Genomic DNA, 11799 nt, shown 5'->3' on the forward strand with positions numbered 1-11799 from the left:
GGACCATTGTCAAAGTAATGCGTATATGTCAGAAAGCGAGAGTACGTGTCTTTAAATAACTTCCATTGCAATGTCTTCATGTTTTTTTCAATGGCATCTGGGGACATGTTTTTTTCTTCGTAGCGTTTCCTCTTGCTTGTCACGATTGATGTCGAATTCACGTTCCACCATGAGACGAATGCCTTCGTTTTCCAGGTCGGGCGACGGCTCTCCATTTCCCTTTTCGCACGTTTTCACGTGTCGCTGCAAGTCGCTTCCGTCTTTAAAGACCAGACCACACGTATCGCAAGACTGCATCCTCTTGACTTTTTTCAGATAGGGAATCTACCTATCATCTTCTTCTTCGTCGTCACTTTCGTAGGCGGGTATGCCTGGTAGTTTTCTCTTGAATGCGCCCCTTTGCATAATTTGCAGGTAGAGCTCTTTCTTCGACAGTGGTTGCACGTCTTCTGAGACATTCGCCGTTACGCTCGTGCTTTTATACCATTCGGACGGCCCCGTCTCTAAACCATTAGGCCAAAGACGCCAATGTTCGGGTGTGGTCGGTTTCAAGTCCACCAAGAGATGTCCGTAGGGCCTGTGGGTAGCTTCATCAAACCGATGCATGAAATGACTAGTGTTTTCCGGATACATCTGCCGTGCCAAAGTCAGAACTTGCTGCTTGTCGATGGGGTTGTTGAACAGCGCTAGATAATGGCAGTTTCTTATCTGTGTCGGGTCCTTGCTGTGATACAGTTTCTGGTTGATAGCGATGACGGATACGTTTCTGTGATGACTTCCTTCTGTGAACAGGTCGGTGATCCTTGGGTATTTATTAGCCATACACATCAGGTCGTCCAACACGATGAGATTTCTGACTCTGGGATCCAAATAACGATCCTTTTCCAAATTCTCAGGTATACCTTGAAATTTTTTCACTCGAGCAACCTTTTTGATCATATCATAGAGGGGTTGCCATCGTTTGTAGAGCCAGGTGATGCGCTGGGGAGGCGGCTGGATTTTACCATCTCTCAACAATTTGTATACCAAAAATGTCTTTCCACACGACGTGGGTATCGACACGATCATGGTGAAGGGATGTAGCAATCTTAGGGGATGCTGTTGCTGCTGTGGTGGTGGTGGTGGTAGTGGCTGCTGCTGTGGTGGTGGTGGTGGCTGCTGCTGCTGTGGTGGTGGTGGTGGTGATGGTGGTAGACCGTTAGCATGTTTTTGTTGAAAATGTCTTAACATGGCGTCTCTCCTCGAGAATGTGAAACCACATTCTGAACATGTGCTCTGCATGACGACTCTAAATGAAATGACGATATCTGACCCACATAGTTCCTTTTATAGCTTATTTAGAAATGCTTCTGCAGTTTCGGGGCTTTCCAACCCGTACCACTTTGTTGTTGTTGTTGTTGTTTCCGTTTCAGATCGGCTTTGGCTTGCTCTACCACTTGTTGTGTTGTGGAGACCATGACGACTTTGGGTGTCGGGGACTTGTTCTGTTCCTCTTTTTCTTTTTTCCACGTGGGATCGTAGAGTTCTAGACATCGATCCACACTGTACATGATCTGACTTTCCCCACCACGTTGAATTTCGAAGTGAGGTTGAAGTTTACCTTGTGCCTGCAGTTGATAGAAACGGGTCCACTTATCCACGTCGGGTACATATAACTTGTACTGGTCTGACATGTTGCTCCTCTGAAAGTTCTACCTCAAATTACGAGTTTTCCAAAACTATTTTACTTATATACCTTATGACGCATAAAGATATGGTACAGGAATGTTTGAATGTGTGTGATACGTATGACCAGTGTCCCTCCTCCCAAGTACAAATCTCATCGTGCGAGCTCCCAAAAAACATCGTTACCAAAATATTACCCTTTACCAGTGTTACTACCATAGGGACACGTCCAGAGACACACTCATGGACCCAGGACATAAATAAGAAAGCAAAACCTGTTATTCACGGTTTTATTCACAACATATAACATGAAAACATAGCACACGAGTGTCTAAAACATTTAATGTCTGAACAGGTTGTTCACATAAGGACATCTTGGAGAGAGTCTGTAATGTTCCATCAATGGGTCGTCTGTCTTCTTCCATCGGTAGACGCGAAGTCCGCAACAGTAACAGGTGATGGCATCGTGGTTTCCCGTGTAGTAGAAACCGGCCTTGGCAAGTTCTTTTGGTTTTTGACGTAATTGTATGGGCCACCGAGCATACGTCAGCATCCGGGCATAGAAATGTCTAATTTCGAGACGATGACAGAACACGTAACGTCTCGAATAGCAATCTTCCTCACAGGCATCATCTGTTTCACAGGCAGCATCCGTCTGATCTGTGGGTTCATCCACGAGTTCGCCATCTTCAGTTCCAACCCCATTGTCACGTGTAGCATCCGTTTGATCTGTATAATGAATACTCTTCTTCTTCTCATCTTGTTTGGTAGTCACTCTTTTACATTTGATTGTATGTCTTTCTGAACATTTGCAGACCAAGACGTCGTCCTCGTCGCTACTGCTGCTACTAACACTGCTCGAATATCCCGATGTCATTTTCTTCGTACCAGAATATCTTCAAACTCCAAAGCAAAAATAGATCTCGTTCACAGAACTTTCGGCAAGCGAATGACGCTACTAACAAAATACCCCCTTTTTATATCTAAATACGAGCCTACATAGGTCAAGACCAGTCGTAAGTAGGCCAAGGACAATAGTCTGGGGGACAGTCCAAGGGCACAACGGAACTAGTCTAAGTAGGTCAGGGCATGACTCATACCAAGGCCAGACACCTGCCAAGTATGCCAAGGTCGGTCCATGACTCACACCAAGGCCAGACACCTGCCAAGTGTGCCAATGTCGTTCTTTCTTCAAAACAATGGGCTGGGGATGTTTCACACACACACACACACACACACACACACACACACACACACACACACACACACACACATTCCTTTCTTCCCTTAACAAACATCCCTTTCTTCTCCTTAACAAATATTCCTTTCTTCTCCTTAACGCATATGCCTTTCTTCTTAACAAACATTCCTTTCTTCGAGACAAATATGTCTTTCTTTCCCTATGACTAAAACAAAATACTAAAAATAAATATTTGTATTCAATTAATCTTTATTTTACGAGTGGTTGCACGTCTTCTGAGACATTCGCCGTTACGCTCGTGCTTTTATACCATTCGGACGGCCCCGTCTCATAACCATTTAAAAAATCCTTCGTAACATAAAAAAATAATTTAAAAAATAATAATAGAACAAATTTAATTTCCCCGGATGAGATACGAACGACGAACCCTCAGCGCTGGACGCGAAGTCGTTCGCAGCTGACTACTTCACGCAAGTTAACAACACCTGTCATTTAAACCATTACATGTGCGAGCGGCGAAGCGCGGAATGAAGTGACGAAATAGGTCAGTTAATAATAATCTTGTGAATGCGCTATCAGATAGCGTAGAACGAAAATTCTGTTTTACACCTATTTAAATCATTTCTTATTTCACATCTTTAAGAATGTAACTTCTAGTTCCGAAGAGTATTGTCATCGACAATAAAATAGAATACCACCGCTTCCCGGATGTAAACAGTGATAACCATTCATCATTCAGCGCGCTAAAATTAAATACACTACCTCGCGTCGGGCAGAGTCCTTAGACGTGGTACGTTAACGACACCACTAGAGCATCTCCATTTATTAATCATTGGTTATTGGATGTGAAACATACTTCTGACAGTTTTAGAGAGGAAACCCCCTGCACTTTCCCATTAGTAGCAAGGGATCCTACACCATCCCTGTCAAGGCTAGGCGATGAGTCCCACACCAAGTACGTCAAGGCTATGACTTACACCAAGGTCGCACACCTGCCCAGGTATACCAGACACTGCCTTCTAAGTCGGCCAATGCTAAACAAATCGGTCAGGGCCAGTCCAAGGACGTCAGTACCAACCTAAGTCGGTCAGGGACACGGGCGAGCGTTCACCCTAGTAGACCACACCACTATGACTCACACCAAGGCCAGACAGCTGGCAAGTGTGCCAAGGTCGGTCTATGACACACACCTCTCAAGTATGCCAAGGTCGGTCTATGACGACGCCTGCACCAAGGTCAAGGTCACGGAAAGTAGGTTATGACTCAACAGGCCTTGTTACTACTGCTACTAATGGAAAAATGTGGCGGGTTTCCTCTCTATGACTCAAAATTACCAAATGTTTTACATCCAATAGCCGATGAATAATAAATCAGTGTGTTCTAGTGGTGTCGGTAAACAAAACAAACTTTAACTTTGATGAATATGCACATGTGTATTTGTTTACAGATTAACACTTCTTTTGAAGGAGGCATATTTAGACTGAAAATAACGTTCCCACGTGATTATCCGTTTAAACCTCCAAAAGTAAGTGATTGTTTCTTTATTTTATGTTTATAATAAATATACTGAGTCAAATTAAAAACTTCACAATCTAAAATTTGAATAAAGTCAATGAGAGGTGAAAGCAGGTAATTTTCAGGAATAAATATTGTAATGGCAATGTCTACACTCCATTTGAAGCCCATCAAAGCCCACGTGACCCAATCCATAGCACGTGCACAGCACCATTGAGGCAAACGTGGTTTTGCACGTGCCACTGGTCACGTGGCTACAATAGCACACGTTTTCATCGTTACTTGCTCAAAATAGTCTGACACAACGAAAAAAACATTAAAGCCGCACACCCTAGTTCCATCCATCGAAAATAAATTATAATTTGGTTAATCTACAAACCTGTAACACACTTAGATCACGTTTTTATCAAATGGAGTTTTTATATCGATAAATACCATGGGAATTCCCATGTCCCAATTGCTTGAAATAATTTTGAAAGTTAGTATTCTGATGTCACCGGTAGATGTCGCTCGAAGCACAACAATGCCTACGTCACGACAAATTTCACAGAGTGCGCACAGACTTGAGGTGCGTTCTTTTCACCTCTCCTGGACATGTTCCAACTGTTCTGTCCTGGTTGTATCCCCTCTCCAGATATCGTAAGACTTAGCAAAATTATTGGTTTTAAGGGTTTGTAACGTTTTGTATTGAGACACTTACTTGTCTGAACTTTATTGTTACTGAAAATGTTCACGAACTGTGAAGAAAAATCTCACAAATGAACAACAAGCAAACGACAACAAATCGGATGTTGATTGCTCGACCCGTGCACGAGAACCAAAAATGATAACGGTCACGTGGAATACCAACGGCTGTGACGTTTACACAGGAAGATTCACTCTAAAAATAGATTGGACCTCGCTTGCTTAACGGTTTTTTTCTCGAGTGCACGCCTGTTGTTAAGAAATACAAAAAATGCATTTCGTGGTTTTACAAACATCAGGATTACCAGGATTACCAAAAACAACTTCAGGTGAATGGAAATGTGTATTCTAAATAATAAAATGTAAGTAAAATGCAATTTTATTTGTGAAAAAATGGGTTTAATAGCGAAAAACAACGCCGTAATGGTTAACAATTAGCCGTAACTAGGGCGTGTCCCTTTAAAACAATCCGAAATCGGCGCGCTCACCACCACGCATGGAGCCCATATGTTGGACCCATTTTGACCCAATTTCATCGACGTCAACGTCAACCGTGGCCACAACGCCACTTGCGATGGACTCCGAGGAAATGGAATAAAATCGTGGTTAGCGATGAATCAAGATTCACACTGCGATTTGCCGATGGCAGGCAGAGGGTTTGGAGAAGACACCTGCGCACTCTCAGGAACCCTCCACAGACTTTTCAGGTACTTGGTGCCGCATTAGTGGAACAATGACGCCGTATCCCTAATGCAGTCTTTACACGCATCAGGCAGTCAATGAGGCGGCGTTACCTTGCAGCTGTGGGTACACATGGAGGGCATACGCGCTACTGAACCTGTGATTTCATCAGACCCTGCTTATGAATTACCATTTTGACTGTGTGGTTTTGACGAATGCTGTGGGCGTAGCGAACAGATTTTTGACTCAACATTTATTCCTATTCTTTCTTAGGACGTCATACAATTAAAAAAACACCTTATTTAACACGTTCTTCTGTCATATTTGCTAATTAGCCAAGATGAAACGGTTGATTTTAATTTGACTCAATATATAATGAGCCTAAATATACACAGGGTACTGGGTAAGAGAAACACTTGCAATCCACCTTTCTAACGATTCACAATTCAATAGTTGCAATCAGAGCTTCTCGAATTTTTATAAAATCCACTAGCCATGGGATCAGTGATGTAAAAAATTTACTAGCCATGATTAAAAATTCACTAGCCCTATTGTAAGTTTATACAATTTTAATAAATAATAGTAAGAATCCGATATGTCTCCTAAAGAGGGAGATAGAGCTTAAAACACTAAAACATTGGGAGTTTGGGGTGGGGATAGGATATTCATAATTACAAAATAGATTTAACTGCAACATTTGAGAGAAAAAAATTCACTAGCCATCGGGAATGGCAATAGTAGTTATTTACTAGCCCAACATTGAATATCACTAGTCATAGGAGTGGGGCTACCATAATCTAGAAGCTCTGTTGCAATTTTCTGATTCAATATTGTTTTAAATTTTATGAATAGATAGTAGAGACCAGTAGCGTTAATATAAGGTGTCATTTGCTATTCTATCTTGTATATTGACTGAACTACAGACATTTAAGTTATCCCTACCCCTAATTCCTTCATGGCGCAGATTTCAACACTGTTATTAAAAACATCAACATTTTTAAAAATCGGAATAGATTTGGCAACTAAGAAACCCAATTCCATAAACTACATATATCAGGGTATTCAAAAATACCCTCAGACCTTTCAGATCTATTCGGTTACCCAACCCCACCCCCTTAGTTCTTGGACTATACATTACCGAGGCCGATCATACTCTATTGTGACCCGATTTTAATGTTTTCTTTCTTTTTCTTTATTGCTCTCTCCCTTATTTTAGGCTAGCACGGGTCTATGTGGTTGTATTTTATTTCATTTCATTCATTCATTCTTTCATTCGAGCTATTTGCAGGTGGTGTTTGTAACAAAGATGTATCACCCTAATATCGACGGATACGGTCAAATCAACATTGATGTGTTACGTGACAGCTGGACCCCTGGCCTAACAATTATTAAAGGTCGAAATACAAGTTTAACTAGTCTTATATCCCACCACATTAATTAAAATGTGTTGATTGCATGGTTAAATAAAACATCCCCAAGTTTGTTTTTGTATCCAACTACATTGCTTATTCAGTGCAGGGATATAAGGTTAAAAGGCCCCTCACCCCACACACACACCACCTCCTTTCGATCTCAGTTTCGATTTTTGAAAATATACTACTCAAAAGAATTTAAGGGTAAAAAATTTATAACCAAATAAGTTTCAGAGTGTATTAGATTGATGATGTAAACTACACCAAAAATTTAATTTATTGTTCCATATTTACAAAAAAACACAAATAAACGTCACTGTATACAAGAAAGTCACATGACATGCTGTCAAAGTTGAAGGTTGTCAAACATGGATTTTACACATTAGAACATTCGTTTAATAGTGTGTGAATCCACCCCTGGCGCGAATACACTCGACACATCGTTGCCTCATGCTGTTGATCAGACGTCTGAAGAACTCTTGGGGAATGGCCTGCAACTCTGCCATAAGAAGTTGACCCAGATCATGAAGGTTGGCCGGAGGGGCATGGTTATCCCGAACTCTCCTGCCTAATTCGTCCCAGGCGTGCTCTATTGGGGCCAAGTCAGGCGAATATGCTGGCCAATCCATCCTGGCGATACCTTGTTGTCTGAGAAAGTCCGTTACCACCCTGGCGCGGTGGGGTCTGGCATTGTCATCCTGCAGAACTGCCCCGCCGCCAATCTGCTGAAGGCCTGGGAGAACCAACGGCCGGATAATCTCATTCAGATAGCGGATTCCATTCAGATTGCCATCCACCACATAGAGGGGGGTCCTGTGGTGGATAGAGATGCCGCCCCACACCATGACGCTGCCACCACCGAACCGGTGACGTTGTCTAACGTTAACGTCAGCGAAGCGCTCCCCAGGACGTCTGTAGACACGAACCCGACCGTCGTTGAACTGGAGACTAAATCTGGACTCATCAGTGAACATCACTCGACCCCACTGAACACGTTGCCACCGCAGATGAAGTTTGCACCAGTGACGTCTGGCCGTTCTGTGACGTGGTAGGAGTGGTGGTCGAACAGCCTGGCGACAGCAGCGTAGATTATTGGCTCTCAGATGATTGCGTATGGTTTGATCAGACACTCGAGTTCCAGTCGCAGTCCGCAGATTGTCACGTAATCGGCGTGCAGTGGTTGTGCGTTGACGTAGAGCCATATTGGTGATGTAGCGGTCCTCTCTATTTGTAGTACTTCGGGGTCTTCCCGAACGTGGACGATTTCGAACAGAATTCGTTGCTTGGTACCGTTGCCACAGTCGGCCAACGACACTCTGACTGACACCAAGTCTCAGAGCAACATTTCTTTGCGTATTGCCATCCTGAAGCTAAGCAATAGCCCTTCCTCGATCTTCGATAGTCAGTTGACGTCGTACCATTGTCGAATTTGGAGTGTGCACCGTACACGAACGCAAGCTCCAATTATACGGAAATTCAGCATTGGGAACATGGAATACACATGCAAAGCGTGCAAATGAAGCGCTTTGTGAAAAAGCAAGTTATGGGAACTTAGCAGACCTTTCGCTTTCGCCCTAATTTACGTGCAAATGTAAGCATGTTTTCGCCATTAGAACTAGTCGACAGTGTCAATGACAGTGGATTTTAATTCATTTATGGGTTGCTTAGACCCACTTTCGTCAAAATGGAACAATACCATGCGTGACATTATGGTCTAGCTAATATAATTGACATTCAGATAATAATGTCGAAAATATCGTCTGACCCTTAAATTCTTTTGAGTAGTATAATAACAAAAGTAAATTGCCCCAAAATGTAGACTATAAGCAGGGCTCACAATGGAACAAACTTTGGAGTAATTTAGAGTATGTCCTTGAAAATTATAAATATGTTGTTAATTTGAGGAATATTTTATTAGTCGGATATGTTGTAGCAACTTGGTATAAAAATTAGCATTTGGCCAATTTGGCAATATACACTGTATTTAGGAATACACTATTAGAGTACCGTAGTTATGTCTGTATAAACTACAGATATGTAATGTGGCACTGAACGTCAGTCGGTTAACTTCCCGATAAACAGTCAATATCTGCATAGGCGTATGGGCCTCCATTTTGGTAGAAGGGCAGGCTGGTTTTTGCCCGAATGAAACAAAAATGCCCGAATCTGAATAACAACATTTACTTAGTATTCGTATTGGCATTACTATCAAACAGCTACATGGGGTTGCATACGGAGCACTACACATTTTTACATAGATTACAACTAATTTTGCGGGTAGAACAATAGAAATACGTACTATAAAGGTCTTGTGTTAGCATATTTTGCCCGATTATCTCTCTCATTTTTGCCCGAATACAATGTGTGCCCGAATTGGAGTATTTGCTCCAGCACTAGAGGGGGCAGTTCCCCACCTATCCCGCCCCGGTCTCGTACGCTTATGAATATCTGCTGTTACTATTTATTATGTATTCCCTGCATTTTTATATATATTATTCACTATATATATATATATATATATATATATATATATATATATATATATATATATATATATATATATATATATATAAAGAGTCTACGATTCAGATTTTCTAGCCCCACTTTAAAAAAAGAAAAGCTTGCGGCTTTTTGATATGATCATTAATCATTATTTATAATTTGAGCCCCATTTAAAAGTCTGCCAGCAGTAGTCATTGGATTTCCATCTTACAACACTATCCTAATTACAGCACTTCGTCAATCTTCAAGTCGGACTTAATCACGTCTTAGGGCCGTCTTTCATGTCTGCTGTATATTAAAGGCCGTGGTTTGTGCCATCCTGCCTGTGGTATGGTGCACATAAAATATCCCTTGCTACTAATGGAAAAATGTAGCGGGTTTCCTCTCTAGGACTATATGATAAAACTACCAAATGTTGAACATCATTAACTCGTGGAATAAAAAATATTGGGGAAAACAACTGACATGTAGTTCTGTATAGATAGATAAATAGATACATGTAGATAGATAGATACTAAGATAGACAGACATATCAGACCTACGGACCAGTAGAGTTGATCCCAATCAAATGGTAGCAATGCAACCGTTCTTTGCCATGTTCAGAGTTTTATTCTCATAATTAGTTTCGTTTGTGTATGTTTTAAAAAATAATTTCTGGCACGCCCACTATTTGACCACATATTTGTCTGTTCGGTCCTGATTGTACGATAATTGACAATAATTTATCTATTTATGAAGTCAAGGCTGAAACAAGCTCTCGGGGCCTTTGGCGCTTTAGGATATTTCTCCCCCACTTTTAAAATTATAAGTGTATGTATCTGGACTAAAGAAACATGACTGCTTTCATTATTGTTATTATTATTATTTAGATGTGTCACCCCGTGTCTACACACACACACACACACACCACCAACACCACCACCACCACCACCTCCTCCTCCTCCTCCTCAACCTAGCGCTATTTTAAACGTTTATTGTGTTTAGTCAATAATTTTCAACCTACACACAGAGCGCCTTAAAGATAAATAGTTTCTTATCTTGTCCATGGTCCAACATAATAGTTTCTCTAACTTAATGCACGTTTTAGTTAGAATGCTCATAACTGATTAATATTTTAATTAGTATGACTAATTGTGAGCAAGATTAGCATAAAAGTAAAAACAAACAGTCACATAAATTGCAATTTATTAATCAAGTTTTAATCACCTTGTTCTGGGATTACACCGTAGCTACTCAGGGTTAATTGTTATTGGTTAGTGTAGTGTCAGAAGCAGAAGGGTAATAGCTTTCCACTTTCCACAGAGATAGACTCAGGCTAATATTGCGTAACGAACCCGTTACCGTGGCCTATGTCACGAAATAGAAAATAAAATGTGTTACATCGGTATGAATCCGAATCAGCCTAATCACTAGCTTTTGTGCTCCTTTTTTTCAGTGCTACTTGCTATACGACTAATGCTGGACGATCCCAATCCAGATGACCCACTTGTGGCCGAAATCGCGATTGTTCTCAAACGTGACAGATCTAAATACGAAGCAACTGTAAAGGAATACACTAGGTTGTATGCTAAGTGATGATTCTCAAACGTGACAGGTCTAAATACGAAGCAACTGCAAAGGAATACACTAGGTTATATGCTAAGTGATGGTTCTCAAACGTGATTCTCAAACGTGACAAGTCTAAATATGAAGCAACTGTAAAGGAATACACTAGGTTATATGCTAAGTGATGGTGACAGACAGACCTACGTACGAAACACCTGTAAATGAGTAGTCTAGGCTGTATGCTAAGTGATGATTCTCAAACGTGACTGATCTAATCACGAAGAAAGTGTAAACGAATATCTAGGTTATATTTTAAGAGACCACAGCCAAACCACCACTATTCCTGTTGACGGCCAGCCTGAACAGCAGCAGCAGCAGCAGCAGCAACATTGTGGGAGATACGATAAAGAATTGTGCTGATACTAGCGGCATTAACGTATCCATGCACTAGGGACGAAAAATAAAGTTTGAAAGATTGAATCCCGAGTGATTATTCATCACATAATTCATACATTGACCTCTTTGTCAGTCACCATGACTTTAAAAACAAATAGGTCTGCTAATACTATGAGTTATGTTAGTCAGCCAGTCAGT

At 41.3% G+C, this 11799-nt stretch overlaps 1 protein-coding gene across 1 annotated transcript in view; it reads left to right on the forward strand.

Moving 5' to 3' along the window:
- LOC121378252 (ubiquitin-conjugating enzyme E2-16 kDa-like) overlaps nucleotides 1-11685 on the forward strand; it is a 38276-nt gene extending 26591 nt beyond the window's left edge. Inside the window, exons 4-6 of the mRNA XM_041506331.1 lie at nucleotides 4314-4391; nucleotides 7035-7140; nucleotides 11096-11685. Of these exons, the coding sequence (XP_041362265.1) occupies nucleotides 4314-4391; nucleotides 7035-7140; nucleotides 11096-11235 (324 nt within the window). The 3' untranslated portion in view covers nucleotides 11236-11685. The remainder of the gene's footprint in view (nucleotides 1-4313; nucleotides 4392-7034; nucleotides 7141-11095) is intronic.
- Nucleotides 11686-11799: the final 114 nt, after the last annotated feature.

Source organism: Gigantopelta aegis, chromosome 8, assembly GCF_016097555.1.
Source record: "Gigantopelta aegis isolate Gae_Host chromosome 8, Gae_host_genome, whole genome shotgun sequence".
Taxonomy (NCBI): domain Eukaryota; kingdom Metazoa; phylum Mollusca; class Gastropoda; order Neomphalida; family Peltospiridae; genus Gigantopelta; species Gigantopelta aegis.